The following is a 24685-nucleotide window of genomic DNA, read 5'->3' as shown; positions in this document are numbered from 1 at the left end:
AAAAATTGATATTTAAACGGTTCTCCTGTATGTATCACAGTTCAAGGTTAATGGCAACATATCACTTTAATATCGAACAATACATTCGTTTATGTACCAATTAATTTCATAAAGCTGGTTTTCAATTTTGGTCTTTCGCCTTCATATTCAATGCTCAATTTTGCCATAATCTTTGAAGTACTAAAGGAAGATATTAACCATCACATGTTGTATCTAGGAAACACGTAATTATAGTTATTATTATTATTATTTTTTTTTTGTTCATTCTTATTTTTTTGGACTTTTTTTAGAGCTAATTTATTCCTTGATGGAGACAGTTCCCGATTTTCTACAGAAAATTAAACAACAATACTTGCAGCAAGTCAGCCCGAACCATTTTCAATGGGTTACTTCTGATAATGAATGGTCAATTTTAGTAGAGCCTTTTGCACAGGCGTATCTGTGTGAGTTTCTGCGTCCGTCTATTTATACAAAACTTCTTTTAAAGTCTTATTTTCGGCTTCTCGATAAATACAATCAGGACCATGCAGAACCCGTTGAGACACTGTTTTACATATATATAGAATCACTCTCTAGCAGAGAAATTCCTCCTGTACAATATACACTATGTGATTACTCTGTTCGAGTGTACGAGTCTCAAAATGTTTTGCTACGAGAAGGGACCACAGGTGCGCGTACTTGGGAAGCTGGGATGGCTCTTGCAGAACTGCTATACCATAATCCTATAAACCCTGGAACCCGTGTTGTAGAACTAGGTGCTGGTACTGGCTTGGTCAGTATTTTATGCTCTAAAATGGGGGCTTCCGTGTTAGCCACCGACGGGGATAACAACGTATGTCAGGGTATTAAAAGAAATGCTCATCTAAATGGCTGTGATATTCCTGTCCAACGTTTACTTTGGGGTGTTGATCCTCCCGTTTACGCTGACCTAGTCCTTGCATCAGACGTCGTATGTTGTTTATATTTATTTGTAATAAGTACTAACTGGTTTGATGCCATGAAAGGATTTATATTTACCAAAAAAGCTTTCTTGTGTGAGCTGTTTCTTATTTGGTAAATATGATTTTTCTTTCAGCGCGTCGAAGTGTATAGACATATGAGGGAGACTTACGATGTTTAGCAACTACGATGAATGACCTTATTACAGTTAATCCTTGTTGTAAGATCCTTTTAGCAGCAACATTGCGAAGACAGGAGACAATTGACAACTTTTTACGGCTACTCCCGAATTTCCATGTAAGAGTTTTAACAAACAAAAAATACGCGAAGCTCCTATATTATGATAGTCCTCCTGTTGTTTTCTATGAGATATTTCGGTAAAACCGATGGTTTTCTTATTTTTTTTTCTAGTTATTCTTGGTTTTTGGATATTAGGGTGGAATAAATTATGCAAATAAATATGAATTTCTACGGAATAGCTGTAACAGTTTTTAACGACTTAACGACTCTTTTATCTTTGTGGATTCTATACATTTCATTATAGTCTTTAATACGACATTTTTGATAGTAAGTTTGCACTGAGCAAATTCTTGAGGAAGCTTATTACTTCACTTTTTTAGTTTAACATGACAATAAAGCAATTTTGTATACAAACTTTTAATTCATTCTTCATCCATTTGAAATTGAGTCTCTTCGTCCAACACTGAATCATACAGAAGCTGTTGTTCGGGACCTTGAAGTGGCACTTTCGAGTTCAGGTCCTCTTGATGTTTTTTTCCATTCAAGTTAAGTTTTGCTTCAAATGACTCAGATATAGCGGATAAACTGGATTGAGTTGCTTTTGCGTGATTAAGATTCAATGAATCCTGCGATATTTTTGAGATTGCGGCTGGTGACAACTTAGTAGACGTATTGTTTCCTTCTTTATTTCTCTCAAAAAATGCATAATATCTGCTTGATGTTGGTGTTCCATTCACTGATCCGAATGGCGTAGCATTTGCGCTATTCAAGCCAGATGATGTTTTTGAAATAAATCGATTTGTAGATGAAGAGTTAGGGAAATCATCACTGTGACTCATTTTTCGTTCGAGCTCCGCTGGAGTTAAAAGTTCTTGTAAGCTATTAGGAATAAAATCCTCTTCATTAGCGAATTCGTCAGCGCCATCAGTGCTAAGTAACTCGTCTTGAGATGTCCCTACAGAAGAACCATACAGCGATGCTGAAGTAAAAAAGCCTTGGGGTGTATTCAACTTACTAGCTTGACCCTTATCTGCATTTTTAGAGAGATAAGAATGTAAATTTGAAGGACTTGCTCCAAGAGTAGACATCAAATTAGGCACACTTCGACGACTAGGGAATGCATGTGTATTATCAAATGAGGCAGAGGAGGAATGAAGCACAGTATTACTTCCCAAATTCTTTAAGCCACCTGCTCCCGGCACGGACCCAGGTGGAGGACTTTTTGCGAACCGTCCAAGTCCAGTGTAACTGCCAGAGGAGACCCTAGGAAGGACTGAAGAGCTTTGCGAGCGATCTAAGGAAGGTGACTTAAAGCCAAGGGATAAATTATCTTGAGGTAGTAACTTCAGGTTACGCATACCTGTGCTCAAAGAATTCACAGGCAAATAAAACATTTGATGATTTTCAGGTGTTAAAGGAGGAGAAGATAGCATTCCAGTAATGGAAGAAAAAGATGAAGAACCTTCCAATAAAGGAGGTTTTATAGAGGGATTAGAAATAGTCCTTTTTGCTGCAGGTAAGATGGAGGCATTCATAGACATATTATAAGCATTAGGCGATGAATTTTGACTTTGATTAACATTATTTTTTGGAGGGGCGAGAGAAATACTTTCTTGGTCTAGTATATTATTTTTTGGCGGGATTGCTGCCTTTTCATTAGATTTTAGAGGTAGCTTATGCATAGCGCTTTCACTAGCAGGAGCCACGTGCGTTGGATTATAAGAATCAATTCCATAATCTGATTTATTTTCCGGTAAGTTCTGAGCTTCCAATCCTGAGTCAGCTAGCTCTTTCGGTAACTGCGGACCTACCATTGCAGGAGCAACTTGATCGGTATGATTTATAGGACCGCCAAGTGTAGTTGAAGTTAATGCACGTGTTTTTACGCGCTTTCCATCTGAAAGGACGTGTTCTAATGCACATTTGGTGCCGAATTTGCAATTCCCCTTTTGAAAATATTTACAGACAGTTTTTTCTAACGCACATTCCAAGTCGTGACTAAAAATACAATCTTTTCCACTAGTACAGGTTCCTTGGCGAAAAAACTTACAAGGAACATGCTGTAAGCCTAATATTATGATTAGCAGCTAAACAGAAATGTCACCACACAAACTCACTCTTCGTGGCAGGTCTTGTTAAAGGAGTAGCTTCGGAATTGAATTCACTCAAGTGATATTTCTTCATATCTTCTGCGTTTTTGAAAGCATGCTTCTTTGTCATCTTGTTTCTGAGCGATTGGTTTCCAATCACCGCAAATCAACCGTTTTTAAAAACGCAGTTTAAACCGCATCCAAATGCCCTTGGATTACTCCAAAAATAGTTTGCTTTTCGCGAAAACCGAATTTTATGGCTGTTGGAGGTTAAAGCTTGTTATGGTAACTTAGGCCACGTCGAACCGGCCTTTAGGGTAAACACTGATATGAAAGATCGCCGAGATATTTCTTACTTTATGTAGTTGGAAAAAGAAAGAGCTAATTCTTTCACATAATGGTAATTTTAGGTGCGTTATTATTCATTATTTTATTATTCTAGTGACAACTAATCATTGAAAACATTGTACGGATAGGAGTATTTGGAACTTTCATTTGAAGATCGTTATATATAAGTAGTACTTACTTACACTTGTGCTAATCATTAACAATTTGTTTTAGATTGTTATTCAAACAAATAGTATGGCATCTTGAGTAGCATTGAATTATCGTAGCATTTATTCGTTACTAGTACTTTCATACGTATAGCAACTAAAAATAAACAAAATGGATGAATATAAAAGCAGAAATTTTATCCATCGCATCATATCACATTAGATCACTACCAAAGAAGCTTTGGTGTTTCATCATATCTAATTGCTTAAACAATGTACAAATAAATTTTCGTACTTATGTCTTGTTTAAAGCAAGTTATTTTCCTTTTCCATTATTAACCAAAGAGATTAGCCAACCCAGTATCCTCATCTTTCGATAGAATATCACCCTTATTTGTATCATCCTGTAGACTGACACTTTTTTCAAACCGCTTCAACATTTCTTTAGCACTTACATCAAGTACAGCCGAATTTAAAGCTCTTCTATCGGTTCTCGGAACAATTCTCCCGGAATTAAATAATCTCATGAGTAATGCCTTTTGAATTTTAAGTGTTGAGGCCTCTCGAAATCTATTCGCAAATGTACTTAGCAAATTTTCTTGTGTTGCCAAAGCTGGAATACTTGCTAATACTCTAAAGGAGGAGTCCGTGATTCCCTGAGAGTAAGAAAGGATTATGCAAGCCAACCGGGCAAAATCAGATTGCATTTGCTCAAAGTAAGAATCATTAATGGCCATTATGACAGTTTGGAACACTTGTTGACATACAAACTCTCGCACTATTGAATGCGTACGCTCAGAAACCAGTAAAGGTGTAATAGCTATAAATGCGTTCACGACAATTGTTACAGTCCTTGAATCATGAACAGCTAGCAAATGGCAAAGTGTGCTTAAAAGTGGTTCACAGATAATCGCATTGTCTAAAACATAATCAGATAGTTTGGAAGAACCATTGGCCGATGATTCTTTTTCAACAAAGTCCGAGGAAATCGTGGAACGGGATTGTGTAGGAGTAATTTGTAAAAACGTTTCTGTAATTAATTTTGATGTAGCATAAGTAAGATGGCGAAGCAAAGATTCTTCAATCATTTCTTCTGAAAGGTCGTCGGCTTCCTCAGTATCCTCTTCAACAAGGAGGCCTCTCTCAGTTATGCTTCGCCATTCTTTCACTAACTTTCGATCCAATTCAGAAAGTAGGGCAGGAAGAAGTGGTAATAAACATTCATCACGGAGTGCAGGAGGACAATGTAAACAGTACGGTTTTATAATCACGTTGACAACGGATGTCCATTGGTGAAGACTCAAGCCAGAAGCATGATTAAAAAATGAGGTAAGGAAGGAGGTTGACAAAGCAGGAATTGCAAAAAATGGTTCACCAAGTCTCATAAAGGAAGCAATTGCTCCGTAACAGTACTCTCTCAATCGGCGCAAAAAGTGTCCAAACGAATGAATCAACTTGTTAGCAGAGACATCCATTTTGTATGATTCTTCCAAAAATTGATTTTTCGAAATTTGGCTAACACCGTGAAGCCAGAAGCGTTCAACGATACTCTTTTGAAGAATTGCGGAATTATGTGTACCTAAAGAGGAGATGAAAGAGGGATCGTAACAACAATGTAATTGCTCAATTAATTTCAGTAGTCCAGGAACAATGTTTGGTAAAATCACCGACCATAAAGTCTTGTGTTCATCAAATTCTGATGGATGTATCCGTCTATTACTGTAAGTAGCTTCACAGAATCGACCTAAACATTTTATAGGCCACAGCCATTTTCGATTGTCTTCTAAGTCAGTTTGAAAAGAGCACGCATCAGTATCCAATTCATATTTTGTATAGTCGGCATTATAGGGATACTTTGCAAACAGATAATCAGCCATCTGGGGCAGCTTTACGTGATTTAAGAATTCCATGGGGGAATTGACTGGAGGTTGAGCATCGAGCCAGGTGGAAACAACAGGACCGACCAGCTTTTCGAAATATTCATTCTTAAGAGTATGATTGATATCGGAAAATTGAGAAATCACAAACAAAAATGTTTTCAACATCACAATCTCTGAACCACTGAGAGTAGTATACGTGCCAAGCTGGTCAATAGTGCTCTGTAGCTGATCAAAAATATTCATCAAAGGGTTCGGCATTAATTCTCCAAGTCTGACTAACTCAAAACAGCATCTGCTCCGCATTTCGTTGACTTTCTGAAGATCAGAAAAAGCATATAAGGATGGCGAGTTATTGTAAGTAACCGCGGAAATAATTTTCTCCAAAACAACTCCAAGCAGTGTAGTATTTTCACGAGCTAGTATTGATGTGAATAAAACCAAGACACTGATAAGTCGTGTTATAAGCATAGGATCCTTAAATTCAACTTCAACTAATTGTTTGCACCACAAAAACAAGCTTTGTAAAATAAGTTCATAGGTTGCATTATCGGTCACATTTTCATTCCAACGGGTGATTCCATGAAGCGATGCTTCTATCGTCGAAAATCCCATGTCCATAATCAAATAAACAGGAGTCGTTTTTGATGAAAAAGATGATTGCGATTGAATCTGGCCAATATTATTTACCAAGATATTTTGAAAATTATTTTGCACCCAACTCAAAGATTCCAAGGGCTTTATAGAAACGGTAAGACGAACGATATCAAACATAAATCTTCGATAGTTTCCACAGAAAGAGTGGACAGCAGCAACTCCTTCAACATCTTCAGCGAGAAAAACAGCTATAGAAGAATCGGGAATCATGTCAACTACGGCATCTTCAAAACGAAGCAATCGTTCTGATGCAACGTTGAGTAGTTGAGGGTAAACTCCCTGAAATTTTTCGTGTTTAGATATCAAGGGATCCCGCAAAGCTAAAACCCAAAAGTGTTGAGAAATGGCACTAATTAATAAACTAGGATGCTTCATAATTTCAAGGATCAAGGCGGAATAAGTATCTAGGCAGTTTATGTTGATAGCTTTTCTTCGACTGGAATCCAAATAATTGTACTGTCCAAGAGCAACAATAGTTTCCGCAAGTTTTTTTAGTAAAATGTAATCACCAGAAGAAGAAGATAAATCATCAATTTTTATTGACTGGGAAATGTTTGAATACACTTGATGAAGTGTATAAAGGCCTTCAGATGATAGCATTTCTTCGACAGTAGCCCAAAGGGGGTCGTCTATTTCCATGCTTCTGGTGACGCAAATGTATATGCAGTCGATCGCATGAGTTTTCAATTGAATTGGTCCATTCACTAATATGTTGCAAATACGTGCCACGATATTAGCTTCAATGATTGAATCCGTAGCTACCCAAGAAAGACAGCTCTTGAAGCATTTCAGACTTTCTAGTGCATCTGATTCGCTTTCGAGCATTGCTGACCAACGGTTAAGCCATCCTTCGTTATTCTCGGGTATAGATACGGAATAAGGAAGACCTGATGGGTACAGTTTGTGAAGAGACTGAGATGAGGACAAAATACTGATTAAGGCATTAAACAAAATGTGAGAGCGAAGGGAAGCGACAGGATCATCGTACTGATATAAGTCCTCCATGATACCGCGTAAAATAAAAGAGGACAGTTGACGATGCTCCACATTCATGTTCCAAAGCGACTGCAGAAATAAATCAAACTGCTCTCTCCAAATATGGCTGTACCAATCTCGCTTTACAATTTCTATAAAGACAGAAGCTAATTTGCTCCGAACATAGTAAACAGAGAGCGCATCCAGATTTTGCAAAGAGAAGGTACAGAGGAAAGAGATTAGAGAAAGTTTCGTTTGATCATCATAATTTTTCCAGTTTCCATGAATGCTTGCTTCAAAAAGACTTAACGCAAAATGCCTAACAACATGAATATCGATTTTAAATCCTCTAGCTTTTAAAACTTCATCATTCAAATTTAGTAACTGAAATGCTGAAGAGCTATTATCGAAAGACTCTTTCAGATTATCTAAGAGCTATACCAGTGTTAGTAACCCCAAAAGCTACAATTGATCAACCTGAGTTTCCAACTTACCGCTTGGGCATCATATCGAGTTTCTCGACTAGATTCAGCAGCGTGAACAACATTCAATGCTTCCAAAACTCTTTGTAGGTTGCTTTCGTCCATCAAAATTATGTTACGAAACCAACGATTCGTTCAGCCACGTTTGTTTACTATGTCTTAGTTGTAAAAGCAGCTTTCTTTTGACCGAAGGATAAAAGCTATACTTTTTATCGTTACAAATAATCTCAAAAATATCTATGTTTCACTCTAATTTTGTATCAACAGGTACTGATCCTTTTCTTCACCGTGTCTGGGGGATTCCAAGTAAGCGTAGTTAGTCTGTTCAGCAAGCGTATCTAATCAAATTGTGCAATGCAACAAAATTTCCGAAATCACTTAGTGACATTAAACGACATTCGTTAATTTCGTATAAGAAAATACTCGCTTACTATAATCATAACCACCAAACTCTTCCTTTACTTACAACACTTAAGGCTCTTGTACCGTATTGTGGCTACGAGAGAAGAGTCAATTTTCTATATTCACAGGTTGTTTTCGTGCCTTTCTAGCTAAAAATTTCTTAAAAAATTTCTTTTTTTCTATAGAAACGCGTTTAAGGTTTTCGATCTATTAAGATATATTTTTGGCTCAATTTATATTGTACTTGTTTATTCTGTATACCTTTAGAAACAGGAATTACAGGACCAGGGATAATCTGAATTGGAATTTATAAATTGAAATTGCTTTGATTTGGATTGCTACAAAAATTCTGAACGAAGAAGAAATAAATTTGGAATAGTGAAAAGCATTCTTTGAAACATTATGTCTGATGCATATGAAGAAGAGCAAGAATTTTTCGAAGAAGAGGAAGATTTTGACGAAGAAGCCTTTGAAGGCACAGATTTAGAGGAAGAGTTCGACGCAGATAATGTTGCTATCGATGACTATGGGTTTACGGTGGAAAAAAAGAGACGGAAGGCATACGACGTAGACTATAAGGTGGCTAGTCCTACTGATCTTCAGTCCTGGCAAAATGAAAAAATAGAACAATTGACGTCTATTATTGGTTTAACAAGAGAGCAAGCATTGGGTTTATATCGCTATTTCAAATGGAATCGAGAAAAATTACTAGAAATGTACGTTGATGACCCTGAGAAAACCCTTCATAAAGCTGGTGTTGTGCAGAGTGATGAGAAAAAACATGAAGTTGTACAAAAAGAGGGTACGTGTTCAATTTGTTTCGATGATGGTAAACTTCCTTTTTTCAGTGCAGATTGCGACCACGACTTTTGTTTGTCTTGTTATCAGCATTATCTCGTTTCAAGGATTCAAGAAGGAGAAACCATGATTCAATGCCCTGAAGAAGGGTGCAGCCAGATTATTTCACAACAATCAATTCTGAAGCTTTTGGATGAAAAATCACGCATTCAATATTGTAGATTGCTGGATCGCTCTTTTGTTGACGATAATGATTTGTTTCGTTGGTGTCCAGCACCCGATTGTCCTTATGCCATCGAGTGTCATGTTGCGCAAAGCAGTTTAAATACGGTTGTGCCGACAGTAACGTGCCTTTGCGGAAAACAATTTTGCTTTGGTTGCGGTCGGGATAATCATCAACCTGCAATATGCCCACTTGTCAAGGTATGGTTACAGAAATGCGAGGACGATTCTGAGACTGCCAATTGGATTCACGCCAACACGAAGGAATGTCCAAAATGCTCAACCACAATAGAAAAAAATGGTGGATGTAACCATATGACATGCAAGAAATGCAAATATGAATATTGTTGGGTATGTTTGGGTCCATGGAGTGAACACGGTACAAATTGGTATTCATGCAACCGCTACGAGGAAAAAAGTGGGTCAAATGCTAGAGACGCGCAAACTCGTTCTCGGGCATTCCTTGAAAGATATTTGCATTATTATAATCGATTTGCAAATCACGAACAGTCTGCTAAACTTGATCATCAGTTATATGACCAAACCTATCACCGCATGACTCAGATGCAGGTGGACTCAAATTTATCATGGGTAGAAGTACAATTTTTAAAGAATGCTGTGGATACCTTGTTTGAATGTCGACAGACCTTGAAGTGGACGTACGCCTTTGCATATTATCTTGTGAGAAACAATCAAACCGAAATTTTCGAAGACAATCAGCGTGACTTAGAGCTTGCTGTAGAAAACTTGAGTGAGCTATGTGAGAGTCCTGCTTTTGATAAGACACTGCAATCCTATAAGCAAAAGGTTTTGGACCGAACGGTGTATGTACGAAGTCGCCGAGATGTATTGTTGGACGATACGGCAAGAGGACTGGCAGAAGGCCGATGGGAATACGTTGTGGACTTCTAATGTATTACCGTAGTAACAAAAAAAAATAAGAAAGAATAATCCCTCTTTTGTAGTTGTTAATGTTTCTCAATATAATGTCATCCTTTTGTTTATGATTCCCTTTCTCACTTATTTTTTGGCGCAGATAACTTCATTATCATTGTATCCATTCATAAACTGTGTTTTCCAGGAACTATTTCTTTACAATTTTCAAAGAATAACGGATTTCTATTTGTTTACCATTTACGTCACATGGAAATTCGTCACCATGTATCGTTATTATTTCAGTGAAAAAAAAAAAAAAAAGAAATGCTTGTGTCAAAATATACAAAAGAGGATACTGGATAAGGTAAAGGCACCTATTTCCTTTATTTTAAATTTGGTTCATCATTAATAGAAACGGTTAGTTGTCTTTAAGATGTACGACGGTTGATGTTTCACTTCTTTTCTGGGGGTAGTCTAATTATAGTTTACAGACCCAATCCATCTGTATAATATTCAGTTAAATATATAGTAAAGACGGTAAGCGTTTGTACTTTTTTATAAATAAAGATTCCTATCATCGGACAGAGGAAGGTTCTGCATTGTTCTTCGAGTATCTATTGTCTCGAATAGTGTTTTCCATTTCATTCCCATATCGTATTAATATTGTATCTGAATATAATATTTATTTTGCATATGATTTTCCAATACGTTGAAACTAATAAATAAAAAAGAAAAGAAAAGAAAAAAACAAAACAAAACAAAAACTTTAATAAACTTGATTGAAAGGGTTAGCGTAATTGATGTTTGTTCCCCTCTACAGCGTATAGCATCATACCCCTCTTACGCATTTTCTGGAAACTGAGCTGCATATAATAAGCACTGACAACACTTACCATTTACAAACTCCCATACATATAAACGATTTATACTCTGAAGGGACATAAAAGAACTATAACCTGATAAAGAATTCTACGATACTTTTTATTTATAAACCGGCAAGAATTCAATAATGTCAAATTTAGAGGCAGCAGTAAAATCTTCTGTAGAAGATACAAATTCCGAAACCCGCCGTTTAGTAGTCGTTTCTAACCGTTTACCAATTACTATTAAGCGTAAAGACAATGGTACTTATGACTTTAGCATGTCTTCTGGTGGCTTGGTCAGTGCCTTGAGTGGTCTGAAAAAATTAATGACATTTCAATGGTTAGGATGGTGTGGTATGTTTTTGAGAATAATTCAGAAAGATTCAATTGTTTGAGGAAATGTTATTGAAATGCTGGTATTCATTAAATGGAGACGTTTGTCTCGTTGAAATGATTGCTGTTTCTTTCCATTCAGAACATTTCCCTTTCTCTAAATTCTATCAACTATTTACGCAAACAAAAGCTAACAATTCTCGTATAGGACAAGAAATTCCCGAGGAAGAAAAGCCTATGATTGTTGAGCGACTACAAAATGAGTACAGTGCCATTCCCGTTTTCTTAGATGATGAGCTAGCAGATCGTCATTATAATGGATTCAGTAATAGTATTTTATGGCCCTTATTCCATTACCACCCCGGTGAAATTAGTTTTGACGAGGAAAACTGGGAAGCATATAAAAAAGCTAATATGGCGTTTGCCGAGGCCATTGTTGAGAGCTTACGCGATGGTGATCTGATCTGGGTTCAAGATTATCACCTTATGATGCTACCTCAGTTACTCCGTGAATTGATTGGAAATAAGTTGAAAAACATCAAAATTGGTTGGTTCCTCCATACTCCATTCCCAAGTAGTGAAATTTATCGTGTTTTACCCGTCCGCAATGAAATCCTAGAAGGGGTTTTGAATTGCGATTTGGTCGGATTCCATACCTACGATTACGCTCGCCACTTTCTTTCTGCTTGTTCTCGAATCCTTGGTCTTAGTACGTTGCCAAACGGCGTTGAATACAATGGTCAAATGGTAAGTGTCGGAACTTTCCCCATTGGAATTGATCCAGAGAAATTCGCAGACGCTTTACGATCCGATGCTGTTCAGGAACGGATTACTACGGTGGAGCGCCGGTTACAAGGCGTTAAAGTTATTGTTGGCGTTGACCGCCTTGATTACATCAAAGGTGTTCCTCAAAAATTCCATGCTTTTGAAGTTTTCTTAGAACAATACCCCGAATGGGTAGGTAAAGTCGTGTTGGTTCAGGTTGCAGTTCCATCACGTCAGGATGTGGAAGAATATCAAAACTTACGAGCTGTTGTCAATGAACTTGTTGGACGTATTAATGGCCGCTTTGGAACCATAGAATATACCCCAATTCACTTTTTGCATAAGAGTGTTCGATTCGAGGAATTGGCTGCCTTGTACAACATTTCGGATGTATGTTTAATTACCTCTACCCGTGATGGTATGAATTTGGTATCATACGAATATATCTGCACTCAGCAGCAACGTCATGGTGCCTTAATTCTCAGTGAGTTTGCTGGTGCAGCTCAGTCTCTGAATGGCAGTATCGTGATCAACCCTTGGAATACGGAGGAATTAGCGAATGCCATTCATGAAGCATTAACCTTGCCAGATAACCAGAGAGAAGCAAATCAACAGAAGCTGTATCGATACGTCAGTAAATACACTAGTCAATTCTGGGGTCAAAGCTTCGTTGGAGAACTACAACGCATCCAACATTACAGCCATCCCAAGAGACCTACTCCTGTGTTGAAGACGAAATCTGCTCAGATCTTGTCTATGTCTAACGATTAGATTGGCAGAAATCCGGACATAAACGAAATTAATAATGACTGGATTCGTTGTTTGCCCAGATGTCGACTATTCTTTTACAGTATACGTGATACTCCAGTATGAAAGCTTATAGTCGATATTAACGTTATCTCGAAATTTTCTAATCATTTTCCCCAGTCAAATTTCTAAACTTGTCAACATTCCCTTTTCTTTCTTGTGTTTATGGTTATCAAGATGGGTATCTATATATATATATGATTTTTGCCGATTGATAAATTCTTGCGAGTAGAATGATTTTATGTTTTAACTTATTTTATGCAAAAAGTTAATGAAGAAATATTATGAAAATGAATACTCTTTATTTCAATTCATTAGTATACTAAGGATTTACAGCAAATTCTCGATAGATATAAACATAGCTTTTTCTGCAAGGTTTTCAATAAAGCACACATTGAATTTTCAAACGTTGTATTTATTTATTTATGTTTCTTGTCATTTTGGGTAATTTTGACATTGCTGATATTTGCATTTCCCATATATGTTTACATTATGAGAAAGGATTTTGCCCTCTGCGTCATTGTGTGATCATATACTAGGATTAGTTTTGGATTTTCAAATCGACTAGAAACTTCATAAGAGCACCCTCTCAGGTACATTTTGAACTATCTAATTGAAGCATTTTTCCTACTTTTGCTATAACTTTTTAAATTTGACTAGGATTGAAAATCCGTGGTTTCACTTGAGAGTAATATTTCCACATATACTTCATTTTGTACAAATCGTTTGAATTATAAAATAATCCATCCTTTTGACATTCAGAACAGATTCTTTACCGTTTCAGATTTCGATTAACCGTCTATTGTCAATTTAAATTGTTTTAATCGATATTGGGTTTTGCCTGAGAGTAAGAGAGAATGCTAAAAAAATGAGCTTAGAACAATGTTACAATGGAACTCAAACATTCGCAAAGGTAGCATTGCATAAGCAAAAGTCTTCAGATTATGTAGACGCCATTGTTATGTTTGAGAAAGCCAAACAAAATATACTCGACAATCCCAGTTTTCAATTTTGCAAAGATACTATCGACGATCTGAATCCAGAAGAACGACAGTACACAGAGGCCCTTGTTTGCATGTTGGAGCAGATTTCTACTCAAGTTGACCAACTAAGAAATGAAGTTGTACTACAAGAAGCTGCCTTTCAACAACTTAAAAGTCACCAGCCCGCCAACTATACAGCATATAAAGAAGAAGAAGGAGCGACGAAGCATCTTTCCAGAGGAAGTCGGGAGAGACAACGTTCGGCCACAGGGACCATGCAGAGCAATGCTAGTTCCTCTAGCCAAGTTACCCCAGTTGGCCCAACATGCCGTACATCATTGCGCCCAGCTATAGTGGATACAGAAGGAAATAGCCCACCGAAGCCCTCAAAATCTTCCAAGATTAAAAACGTCATTTTTGGAAATAAATTTCTTTCATCGCCCAAACCCTCCAAACCCATCAACCCTCCATCGGAAGAGTCACGCCTGAAGAATGCAAATAAAGCCGCATTACTTGCTTGGGGATTACTTTCTCCTACAAAAAAAGCAGATCATCCGCTGCCGGCTTCTTATATTGCTTCCAGTGCTGCATATAAGCCCCATAATCATCAGACTGATGGTTATACTTATCCTAAAACCCGATCGTTTGAAAGTTCTCGTCACCACCATCAGTCTTCCTACCTTCCTCCCGCCTCCTCATCTATTAATACAAAACAAAAAACTAGTTTGCCAAAGCCTAATTCATCAGAGACTACAGAATCAATTGCGATTCCAAAGAGGTATCATGGATCTCCTTCTCCTTCAGGATCTAGCTCAAAACTACCTGTTCAACCTTCCTCTTCTAGCTCTGCTATAAATATGCCGACAAAAACGGAACCTAATTCACTTGAAATCCCTGAATTTCAGCCATCGTCTTCTTCTCCTTCTTTTTTGCATCCGGCTAACTTTAATAATCCGTTTTTAAGACACCTGCTATCTCCCTCAGAGCTCTCACTTTCATCTGTCAATGACAGCATATCTTCCCAAAGCGTCAAAGATGGATGGGATGTTTCTTCTTCTACAGAAAAAGTTGCAAATACAAATATGGGTCCTTTTCCAGAAACAAATACTTTAAGAAGCAGAGAAGAGCAAGTACTTCATGAGTGTCCGGAAATTGAAGAGGAACTAGGAAGAAACATCCTAAGAGAAATTGTAGTAAAAGGCGATGAAGTACTTTGGGATGATATTGCCGGTTTAAATGCAGCAAAGGAGTCTTTGAAAGAGGCAGTTGTATACCCCTTTTTGCGACCAGATTTATTTCAGGGTCTTCGTGAACCGGCACGTGGTATGCTTCTTTTTGGTCCCCCAGGGACAGGGAAGACGATGTTGGCTCGTGCGGTTGCTACCGAATCGAAATCTACCTTTTTTTCGATATCGGCGTCAAGTTTGACATCCAAATTTTTGGGAGAATCAGAAAAACTGGTTCGAGCACTTTTTACGTTAGCGAAAAAATTATCTCCCAGTATTATTTTTGTGGATGAAATTGATTCGTTATTATCGGCCAGGAGTGCTGACGGAAATGAGCATGAGAGCTCAAGACGAATCAAAACAGAATTCTTAATTCAGTGGTCTTCGCTTGCCAGAGCTGCTGCTTCCAGAGAATCGGCCGACCAACCCAGAGTTTTAGTCCTCGCGGCTACAAATTTACCATGGTCAATTGATGAGGCTGCTCGCAGAAGATTTGTTCGCCGAACCTACATCCCTTTACCTGACGACATGGGTCGACGAGTTCATATTAAGAACCTTTTGCAACACCAAAAGCATTGCCTAACCGATGAAGACATAGAAGAAGTTATAAAAGCTACCAAGTTCTATTCTGGATCAGATTTAACAGCATTAGCCAAAGACGCTGCTATGGGTCCACTACGAGCGTTGGGAGAGTCCCTGTTATTTACTAAGATGGAATTAATTCGGCCAATGAACCTTCAAGATTTCCAACAAAGTCTAAAAGTCATAAGGCCTAGTGTGAACTTGGATGGATTGGAGCGATATGACCGGTGGAATACAGAATTTGGGCAGCAAGCATAATATTGAGAAGAGATGTCAGGACGTCTAGTAATGCTGCTCCTATTAATAACAAGAATATCATTCGCCCAATAGTTTTATGTTTCATGAAACCTGATATTTATGAATGAGTCGGAAATCTGGGAAGGACTAAATTGATTGTCTTAGTAGGCGAGTTTACCCTTGGCTTAAAGTTATATCAAAATATAGTCTTTTGACTTCATTATGTACATTTATGAGTTACTTTTATTTTTTTTTTGCTTGGAGAAATGACTGTGTTTTCTTATGTGTCTATAATTAAAAGATGACGACAGCTTGGATGTGTGTTGGCGATAATTCTTGATATTTTCATCTATGATTTTGTCAAGATGAAAGGATACGATTGTTACACTTGCTATTTATTTATATATATGGTTTTCTTTGCTAGTTTTCCAAACGTCTATATTAAGTGTGCAGATCATATTAAAGTCGCTTTTACGTTCGATGCTACTATGATCCATACATCCTTAATATGATAATTGTTACCGTATACTTCAGCTAGTAGATCGTTGCAGCGAATATATTGAACGAATATAAGCTTATAGAACCGATTTGTAATAATATAGTGAGTAAACTAGACGTTTTGTATGCAGATTCAACTACAGAGGTGAAAAAAACATTATTACTGCCTATATATTTCGCGACTTTGGTATATGAACAAGCTATTTGAGTTGCTAGATAGCACAATTGTATTCGAGTTCAAAGTTCGGTATGCCTATTATCCTTCTGGCATCGGTTATGTGGTCAGACGTTAGTGATTAGTTATTTAATGTTTGACAAAATCCATGTGCGCATCTATGATAATGACGAAAATAATATTATTACTATTTATTATTATTATCATATTTGTTAACACGGTAGAAGGGCAGCGCATTCCATAAATCTGAATAAGGTATTATTTGGTAATGTGATAAGTATGGAGATGGTTCGTATGAACTAGGTATTATGCCTTTCACCACCAAATAAGTGATGCCTGGGCAAATGGAATGGGTAATGACTATTTAAAATTTAGGAAAAGAAGCTAACGGATTAGAATGGAACAAAACCTGGCAATGCGGATTTGTCGAATCCATTATATGTCCAGAATCAGACATTACCGGCTACGTACCGCGAAAGATCGATGTCACCAAGAAGATACGAAGATGTCAGCCGGATGAGAAAACGAGAAAGCTATCATGATGAAGAATATCCGTTAAAAGATCCTCATTTAATTTCTGGGAAGCAAAATAGTCAACAGGAACGCCGTGTATACGTAGGAAACCTTTCTTACCAAGTCCGATGGTATGAATTGAAAGATTTTATGAAGCAAGCTGGTCACGTACTATATGCAGAGATCTTAAATTTACCAAATGGTTTATCCAAGGTATGTCAAAATTATAGTATGATCAATGACGGTACTGTTCTTTATGACTGTGTTGTGGTCTCAGTGCAATATCATCAATTTGTAGAGAGCTAACAAGTGTAGGGCTGTGGCATCATAGAATATTCGACTAATGAAGAAGCAAAAAGAGCGGTTGAAACTCTTAGCAACCAAAAGTTTATGAGCCGCCTCATTTACGTTCGAGAAGTACGTGGTTCAAAGGTTCAGGTCTTTAAGATTGTTGACCCGCATTTACGAATTTACTTTGATGATTAGTATTTGCTAACTCGTATTAGGATCGTGAGCAAGAACCCAAATTTGGCTCTCAACCGTTTTCTCATGGGCACTTTGTGGATCGTGGAAATGACGCCGGGCGGCAGTTGTTTGTAGGAAATGTACGTTGGTATATTTCCTTTTATAGTTTTGCTAATAATGTATAGCTTCCTTATTCTGTCCGTTGGCAGGATTTGAAAGACTTGTTTCGGCAGGCTGGAACTGTTGTTCGTGCCGACGTGCAAATGAATCAGGAAGGTCGATCCCGTGGCATAGGAATTGTCCTTATGAACTCAGCTAACGATGCTAATCACGCTATTGAAAAATTAAACAACACTTCTTACATGGGTCGCACACTTGAAGTTCGTTTAGATCGGTTTGCAAAAAATAAAAACAATTCATACCGCGTACATAGCTTTGGCATTCCCAGTTATTCTCACGATGCTTCTTCTATGATGAATAATTCGATGTACATGCCTACGATGGTTGGTATGCCACCAGCAGTAGACGAGCTGGTGGATAATGCTTTTTCATACGGCCCTCCATCAAACCGCATCTATGTTGGAAATGTATGCTCTTTTTTTATGTATTGAACGAAAATGCTAACCCATTTAGTTGCCATGGGCCACCAATAACCAAGAGTTGTTTGATCTTTTCCGTCGCACTGGCAACGTCGTTCAAGCAAAAATTGCTTATGAATCGAATGGCTATTCCAGAGGATATGGGGTCGTAGAATACGCAAAAGAACATGAAGCTGCTGATGCCATTAAAAATTTCAGTGGTTGCCAATATGGTGGAAGACACCTGCAAGTTTCGTATGTTCAGTATGGTCAGCCGGCCAACACTGTACTACCAAGTATGATCCCTACCATGACGACGGCTCCAGTAACTTATCCTTCTCCTATTATCCCCATTTCTACATCGAATTCTCCTATGACTTCACAGTCGTTTGCCAGTCCAATGCTCAGTTACATGCCCATCCCTGTAACTACTCCTACTTTACAGCCAAACGTCTCTACACCGCCAATTGTTGATAACATGGTAAACACCCAGCAAGCTACATCGTCTAACGAACCGACAAAGAAATTTGACCTTGTTTCTTCGCCCCCCACGAACGGAGACTTCTGATTGTGTTTCACCAAGTTGTAAGTGCTCCTCATTTGATTATCCGTAAAAAAATCGATAGGTCTTGTCGAGAACGACGTTCAAGCCATAAGTTTTCACGATAATGTTTTGCTACTAATACTGGTATATTGAATGATCTTGTTTTGGTTACCACCTAATGTTAGTTTGTTAGCGACAGAGCTCCCAAGGTAATCATTTCCTTATATAAGTTCTAGGACCTGTACATAACAATGCTCTGATTTCTTTTTGTTATTATAGCTTTCTAAAAAAAAATACCATACTTTATGTGTTTTGTCTCGTAATTCTGTTACCGTTCTTAAGGCACATTGGATCCTCGTTTTTTGCTTATTTCCTTCGTTTGTCATCATCTTTTTTGTTCATTATTATACTGATGTTAATTATTATTTCTTCAATGCTTTTGCTGCTACAAATCAAACTATACAGAGGAATGCAAACGCTATTAATATAATTTAATTTAAATTTCTGTATAATTATGTTCTTCCTTATATCATCTTATCATAATCAGTAGGTGATGCAGTAAGCCAGTTCCTTAGTTCGTATCTTCCAATTCCACAAATATAAGTTCTTTCTTTTTGTTCTTCAAGATCTTTGCTATTGTTGCATTATATTGCATTCCCTGTTGAAAACAAAAGTTGAATATATTTGAATAGAACTGAATCGCAGATATGCAAGGTCTTAAAATAAGGAAAAGTCCAAACAGGTTAATACAGGATTTAGATATCTTTGACGGTTCTTCAAAGGATTGGTATAATCCTTGGAGCCCGCATAATGCTAAATATCATTGGCAATTGCATTTTTCCTCTGTAGATTCTGTTGAACAGAATCCATATGACTTCTGGTGCGTGTGCCAGAAAACCCGAAAACATATGCATGTACAAATACAGAAGGATAGCGATTATCCTCACATAATGGAACCTGGGGTAGAGTTTACCCCGCCAGAGCAAATAGTCGCATATTGTTCGATGAAAGGACCAGAGCAGTTCAACGAACATCTAGAGAAGAACATTCACCATTCATCAGACCTATCTAGCATGCGATGGAAGTCTGAAGATGGAAAGATAAGTGTCAATATTGAATGGAAGAACAGCTATTTGGATGCTTCATGTGTCAAAGACATTATAGACTCTCGTCGACCTTCATTTGCTTCTTTACTTTCAAAAAAGCCTGCGTCCGATCAAGAAGAATCACGATCTTCGCCTTCTCTCTACTCAACTTTTTCTTCGTTGGAGTTATTCCTTCGCAATGTTTTATTTAATAATGATCATCGCTCTATAAGTGCGGCTCCGGATGGCACGTTTGAGAAACATGTTGGTAGAGGACCTCAAATTCAAAAGCTTATGAGCATTTTATCCTTTCATTTTAATTCTGATAACACAAATTATGTTCCAAGCATAGCAAACGAACCTCTAACTATTGAGCAAAAAACAAATTTAACTTTGGCTCGCAATGAGCTTATTATATTGGCAAATAACTACAGGGATAAATCGCGAGATCCTCTTGTCCCCAGTCCAACTGCAACCCCAATGTTAGCGCGTCCTTATTTATTGTCAGCTTTAAATGTTCCTACTTATAATAGTGTTGCACCTATGTACACTTCTATCTTTCATCAGAACAATGCTTCTTTGCCCGATGATCCGGCTTTCATTGCTCTTGGAGTTACGAATGATTATCCTGATAATCTAGTTTGTTTATTCTATAACAAACAAAAAGAAAACGACCCGGATAATGCAAGAATTTACGTAGATGCTTTTGCACATATTTATAACCTTAGGAAAACTCCTTTGTTGAAAGAACAACTTCAGCTTGATAAAAAAATTGGTCTCGTCTCCAGTGATGCTATACAATTTGCTTATACTTCTCTATCGCTAGAAACAGAAGTTTCTGTTTTAGCACAAAATTTTAAATATACGGATAAGCACATATTAGATACTTTCCTGAACGTCGTACAAAAACAACCCGAAACCATAAGAGTCCAACGCGAAAATCTGGAAACGGTGGCTTGTGCTAGGCAAAGCAAAGGAATTTTGGAATATCTTCGTTCTACATATAGAATATTCTACGATGTTCAAGAAGCTTATAGTTGGCTTGGTATTAGTCCAGATACTGAGGATGGTATGATAGCTTCTGTTGCTTTGGTCAAATCTGAAGATGATTCTTCAAAGACATTGGAAGCAATCAAGTGTATTGCAGAGGAAAGAAATAGCTCCGTTTTGTATGAGTTCTTGGCATCTTTAAACCCTTCTTATATCCCTCAAGCTCCTGATACTTTTATGACCACTGATGACGCTTATGAAACACTTGCAGTTCAGGACCGTGATGTTTCAGATGATATGTTAATCAATGTTTATACATTTGCAGTTGAGGATCAGCCAGAGAGATCTGATCGCTTGAAGTCAGCATTAAAATGCATTGGCGAATCTAGAAATTCAAAGCTGATAATGCATTTCTTGGAAAATGGCAACCTTGATCTTCCTGAGGAACCACCTAATTTAAATGTTCCTGTAGGATTGGAAAACACTGGGAATTTTTGCTATTTGAATTCTTTGCTCCAATATTACTTTATCATTAAGCCTCTTCGTGACGCGGTCTTGGGAATTAACTATAATAAAGATGTTTCCATGATAAAAAGCAAAGAAGCTGTGAAAAAGGTTGGTGGTCGTAGCGTAAATCGTATTGAATTTTTGCGTGCTCTGCAGTTTACCTATGAACTTCGTTCTCTTTTTCAACAGCTTATAACCACCAAACATTCATCTATTCTTCCATCATCAAAATTGGCGTATTTAGCTTTAATCCCGTTAACTATGGAACAGGTTAAATCGACATCTTCTTCCGTGATTCACCCGATGGAACTAAGCAATATTTCTACGGAAAGTCATCAACAGGACCAACAAGCAAGCGCTCCTATAGACGCCAGTCACTCTACTTCTACATCTGATTTAATCAACTTGGCTCCTTCAGAGAAAGATGAAGGAGCGGAAATGCCGTACTTTGATATATCAGAAGAAGAGGTTAATTCATCTTTGGATCTCGGACGTCAGCAGGATGTTGCTGAATGTATCGATCACGTTCTATTTCAAATTGAGGTTTCTTTAGGCCCAACGAAGAACAACGAGGGATCAAGTAGTTCAGATGAAGATTTAATTCGACGATTATTTTATGGCAAAACCAAGCAGACGTTACATGATGATAGTCAAGGAACTAGATCAAGTGAGGAATTATATTCGCATTTGATTGTAGACTTGTATAAAGAGCGACAAACCTTATATGATGTACTGGATGGTGTCTTTGAGACTGTAACGCTTGACTTAGGTAATGAAACTACCAAACGCTCTTTGTGTATCAAAGAGCTTCCGATGATTTTGCAACTTCAAATTCAAAGGGTTCAGTTTGATCGTTCTACAGGTCAACCCTTTAAGTCTAATGCTTATGTTGAATTTGGAAAAGAGTTGCATATGGATCGCTATGTGGAAGATGTAAACGGAGAAATGGCTCCTTTGTTGGATAAATATTGGAGTATGAAGCAAAAAATTGGTGAATTGCAACAACGACGAAAATATTTGATGACTACGAATTCACAGTTATTATCCTCAGTAGAAACACTGGCGACACTTTCAACTTGGGCGGATTATCAAAAAAATTCTCGCTTGCCTATAAGCAAGAAGTTGCCGCAGCTTCTTCACGAGGAGACCGAAAAAATCAGCATGGAGCTTGAAAGGTTGGCACAGGAAGAAAGACAGACGCAAAAAGAGAGAATGCATTTGTTTGATAATCATATTAACCATAGTTATGACCTTTTAGCAATTTTCATTCATCGTGGACAGGCAACGTTTGGACATTATTGGACATATATGCGTGATCTAAAGACCGATGTTTTTCGAAAGTATAATGATGAATACGTTACAGAGGTTGACGAGAGTGAGGTTTTTGCGGACACAACAGGAAATACTGCCAATCCTTATATGTTAACGGTAAGTGAAAAGTTAAGGACTTTAAGAGTATAAGCTAATTTAAATCTAGTACGTAAGGAAAGACTGCAGACATATAATTGAGTGTCTCTCTCGGAATCCTGAATTTCTTAAATGAAAATTCAAATAAAGTGAGCGTATATTTCAAATTTTGGTGTTAGAAGTCAGAAATCTTTAAGTATATTAATGACGGGTTTATATGCTATGTTTTACTAATGAAAAATCATTATATAAGTGAATCTTACTTTAGACAATTACTTCTCAATATAGTCATTTCTTATATGGCTCAATCGTTGTTCCTCAGTAGACCTTATGGATGTATTTATTTTGGTGAGTCTGATAAATTAAATAAAAAAAGGAAACATACATATTACACGAGGGATTAAACAATTCCATGATTACCCCTTTCAGGTATCGGTATTGATAAAGTCGTAAAAAAACCATAGAAAACAACCTCAAGAACAACGAAACAACAATCATAACTAAATTAAGATATAGAGAGGAATAGGAAGAGTAAAAGAAAAGAAAAAAAAGAGAAGATGCAAAACAATAAATGCAAGTAAGACTTGCGAATGAGTTCGGAAATCATTAAACAATAGCTTCAGGAGCCACATTTTCTGGGTTCGTCTGTTGGATAGCATTCTTTGTCCGGCGGATGCGAATAAAATTAACAGTGTCAACTAAGAAAAAGCACCAACCGGTTATTAAAAGAATACAACCTATTAATTTTTGGTGAGGTAATTCATCAGAATCATCCGAAACATCACTACCATCATTTGGTAGCATTCCACTTTCGACTACCATATTATATCCTCTTTGTAAAAGGGTCAAGCTCAACCCAATTTGTGATCCATAACGACCGGAATGGGTTGCAGACAAAACGTATGTGACAAGAAAACCTACAAAGGGAAAAACAAAGGAAACTAGGGCACTCCAAAAAAAAGCAATCGGTGAACCGACTGTCATGCCGTCAATATAAATTTCGTTGCTTCCAAAGCTTGGAACTACCATCGTGGTATCCCAGTATGGCGGCGCAATATCAGCTGCAACTTCTTCATACGTCTAAAAAGTAGTCAGTACATCTGTCCCTATGTTCATCAATAGTATTTTGAATTGCATATAACAATATGAACATGATCAGCTTGTCCTGCAAAGTTGAAGGACAACTTACTTACCGGTGGTTCTTCGTTTTCCTTCTCAGGATCAGCACTTGGTTTTGCAGATAAGTTGGAAAAGACACTGTCGACATAGTGGGTTCTGGGTTGACGGGAAGCTGAACTTGAAGCAGCCTGTGGTGAATGTGAGGATCTTCCATCTGAGGATATATTTTCAAGAGGCACATTGTTGTCTGATTCTACCGTATCTGGTTCGGTGTCTGTAGACTGTCGTGAATTTTGATATAGAGGAGCTCGTTCGTCTGATTCAATGTCATCCTCTGGTGGATGAAAAGCTGCAGAAAGAACATTTCTACCGGAAGATCTATGTTGAGGGGAATTGATTTCCACTGTTTCTATGTTTGGCTGTATGAAAAAGTCAGTTAATATATCATTTTCACAAAACCATTAGTTCCTATACCTGTACTTCGTCCGCCATGGATCTTTGAATATCAATTATGTTATACAGTTACGATGCAAATTTTAAAATATAGGTTGATAGGCAGCAATTCTTCCTGCCAGTAAACTGGAAACTTCTGAAATGGTTAAAGAAATGTCACAAGCACCTTAGAAATTATTTGGTAATCGCTCAAGTAACGAGTGCTTTCTGATGCCATATAATAATATTGAGGTTTTGAGCAGATAATGTCACCTAGAAGAAAAAATTTTGCTTTAAAGATGGCTTGTACGTTCAATGTCTGTTCAGTATAGTCATATTTCCACTGAATTGTTCGACAATAAATTCAAGACATACTATTTTGAACCCATCAATGAAATCCATTTTATTTTTTTGCGAAATATCTTTGATGATTTTACACTTTTTTCACTTTGCATTACTTTGTGTCTTGTTTATTTTCCATCATAATCCAAGGCCTTTAGCCTCATAATAGTTCATAATATACT

At 37.4% G+C, this 24685-nt stretch overlaps 9 protein-coding genes across 9 annotated transcripts; 6 read left to right on the top strand and 3 right to left on the bottom strand.

Moving 5' to 3' along the window:
* Positions 1–307: 307 nt before the first annotated feature.
* SOCG_00454 (methyltransferase) lies at positions 308–1320 on the top strand (the record flags this gene model as incomplete). Its single annotated transcript, XM_013162874.1, has 2 exons — positions 308–949; positions 1093–1320. The coding sequence occupies 2 exons, from the start codon at positions 308–310 to the stop codon at positions 1318–1320; spliced, it is 870 nt and encodes a 289-aa protein (XP_013018328.1).
* Positions 1321–1355: 35 nt separating this feature from the next.
* On the bottom strand, positions 1356–3626 carry SOCG_00453 (zinc finger protein Cps3). Its single transcript, XM_013162873.1, has 2 exons — positions 3297–3626; positions 1356–3247 (listed from the first exon to the last, which is right to left on the bottom strand). Exons 1-2 carry the CDS (start codon positions 3397–3399, stop codon positions 1602–1604), a joined length of 1749 nt encoding a protein of 582 aa, XP_013018327.1. The 5' UTR covers positions 3400–3626; the 3' UTR covers positions 1356–1601.
* Positions 3564–8061, bottom strand: SOCG_00452 (karyopherin). Its single transcript, XM_013162872.1, has 2 exons — positions 7767–8061; positions 3564–7707 (listed from the first exon to the last, which is right to left on the bottom strand). Exons 1-2 carry the CDS (start codon positions 7857–7859, stop codon positions 4099–4101), a joined length of 3702 nt encoding a protein of 1233 aa, XP_013018326.1. The 5' UTR covers positions 7860–8061; the 3' UTR covers positions 3564–4098.
* A 138-nt stretch (positions 8062–8199) lies between these two features.
* On the top strand, positions 8200–10153 carry SOCG_00451 (ariadne). The gene has a single exon (XM_013162871.1). The coding sequence runs from the start codon at positions 8559–8561 to the stop codon at positions 10086–10088; it is 1530 nt and encodes a 509-aa protein (XP_013018325.1). The 5' UTR covers positions 8200–8558; the 3' UTR covers positions 10089–10153.
* A 791-nt stretch (positions 10154–10944) lies between these two features.
* On the top strand, positions 10945–13184 carry SOCG_00450 (alpha,alpha-trehalose-phosphate synthase). Its single transcript, XM_013162870.1, has 2 exons — positions 10945–11269; positions 11457–13184. Exons 1-2 carry the CDS (start codon positions 11062–11064, stop codon positions 12782–12784), a joined length of 1536 nt encoding a protein of 511 aa, XP_013018324.1. The 5' UTR covers positions 10945–11061; the 3' UTR covers positions 12785–13184.
* Positions 13120–16435, top strand: SOCG_00449 (uncharacterized protein). Its single transcript, XM_013162869.1, has one exon. The coding sequence runs from the start codon at positions 13689–13691 to the stop codon at positions 15867–15869; it is 2181 nt and encodes a 726-aa protein (XP_013018323.1). The 5' UTR covers positions 13120–13688; the 3' UTR covers positions 15870–16435.
* Positions 16436–16829: 394 nt separating this feature from the next.
* On the top strand, positions 16830–19159 carry SOCG_00448 (RNA-binding protein). Its single transcript, XM_013162868.1, has 6 exons — positions 16830–16874; positions 16918–17247; positions 17350–17451; positions 17541–17639; positions 17685–18086; positions 18133–19159. The coding sequence occupies exons 1-6, from the start codon at positions 16854–16856 to the stop codon at positions 18643–18645; spliced, it is 1467 nt and encodes a 488-aa protein (XP_013018322.1). The 5' UTR covers positions 16830–16853; the 3' UTR covers positions 18646–19159.
* A 25-nt stretch (positions 19160–19184) lies between these two features.
* SOCG_00447 (ubiquitin carboxy terminal hydrolase Ubp2) lies at positions 19185–22880 on the top strand. The gene is made up of 2 exons (XM_013162867.1): positions 19185–22631; positions 22681–22880. Exons 1-2 carry the CDS (start codon positions 19329–19331, stop codon positions 22744–22746), a joined length of 3369 nt encoding a protein of 1122 aa, XP_013018321.1. The 5' UTR covers positions 19185–19328; the 3' UTR covers positions 22747–22880.
* On the bottom strand, positions 22786–24388 carry SOCG_00446 (heavy metal ion homeostasis protein). Its single transcript, XM_013162866.1, has 3 exons — positions 24204–24388; positions 23804–24148; positions 22786–23690 (listed from the first exon to the last, which is right to left on the bottom strand). Exons 1-3 carry the CDS (start codon positions 24219–24221, stop codon positions 23217–23219), a joined length of 837 nt encoding a protein of 278 aa, XP_013018320.1. The 5' UTR covers positions 24222–24388; the 3' UTR covers positions 22786–23216.
* Between the last annotated feature and the right edge of the window lie 297 nt (positions 24389–24685).

The sequence above is a fragment of the Schizosaccharomyces octosporus genome (genome assembly GCF_000150505.1).
Source record: "Schizosaccharomyces octosporus yFS286 unplaced genomic scaffold supercont6.2, whole genome shotgun sequence".
NCBI lineage: Eukaryota > Fungi > Ascomycota > Schizosaccharomycetes > Schizosaccharomycetales > Schizosaccharomycetaceae > Schizosaccharomyces > Schizosaccharomyces octosporus.
The sequence above is the reverse complement of the archived record's forward strand: the minus strand, read 5'-3'. Positions and strand labels throughout refer to the sequence as shown.

Excerpts from the sequence above, each read along its gene's own strand:
- SOCG_00453 (XM_013162873.1), bottom strand. The coding sequence starts at position 3,399 with ATGACAAAGAAGCATGCTTTCAAAAACGCAGAAGATATGAAGAAATAT. Across the intron at positions 3,248-3,296 it reads AACAAGACCTGCCACGAAGA|GCTTACAGCATGTTCCTTGT; the intron begins GTGAGTTTGTGT and ends TCATAATATTAG.
- SOCG_00452 (XM_013162872.1), bottom strand. The coding sequence starts at position 7,859 with ATGGACGAAAGCAACCTACAAAGAGTTTTGGAAGCATTGAATGTTGTT. Across the intron at positions 7,708-7,766 it reads CTCGATATGATGCCCAAGCG|CTCTTAGATAATCTGAAAGA; the intron begins GTAAGTTGGAAA and ends ACACTGGTATAG.
- SOCG_00451 (XM_013162871.1), top strand. The coding sequence starts at position 8,559 with ATGTCTGATGCATATGAAGAAGAGCAAGAATTTTTCGAAGAAGAGGAA.
- SOCG_00450 (XM_013162870.1), top strand. The coding sequence starts at position 11,062 with ATGTCAAATTTAGAGGCAGCAGTAAAATCTTCTGTAGAAGATACAAAT. Across the intron at positions 11,270-11,456 it reads TCAATGGTTAGGATGGTGTG|GACAAGAAATTCCCGAGGAA; the intron begins GTATGTTTTTGA and ends ATTCTCGTATAG.
- SOCG_00449 (XM_013162869.1), top strand. The coding sequence starts at position 13,689 with ATGAGCTTAGAACAATGTTACAATGGAACTCAAACATTCGCAAAGGTA.
- SOCG_00448 (XM_013162868.1), top strand. The coding sequence starts at position 16,854 with ATGCCTGGGCAAATGGAATGG. Across the intron at positions 17,248-17,349 it reads TACCAAATGGTTTATCCAAG|GGCTGTGGCATCATAGAATA; the intron begins GTATGTCAAAAT and ends TAACAAGTGTAG. Across the intron at positions 17,640-17,684 it reads GGCAGTTGTTTGTAGGAAAT|CTTCCTTATTCTGTCCGTTG; the intron begins GTACGTTGGTAT and ends AATAATGTATAG.
- SOCG_00447 (XM_013162867.1), top strand. The coding sequence starts at position 19,329 with ATGCAAGGTCTTAAAATAAGGAAAAGTCCAAACAGGTTAATACAGGAT. Across the intron at positions 22,632-22,680 it reads CCAATCCTTATATGTTAACG|TACGTAAGGAAAGACTGCAG; the intron begins GTAAGTGAAAAG and ends ATTTAAATCTAG.
- SOCG_00446 (XM_013162866.1), bottom strand. Across the intron at positions 23,691-23,803 it reads AGGAAAACGAAGAACCACCG|ACGTATGAAGAAGTTGCAGC; the intron begins GTAAGTAAGTTG and ends ACTACTTTTTAG.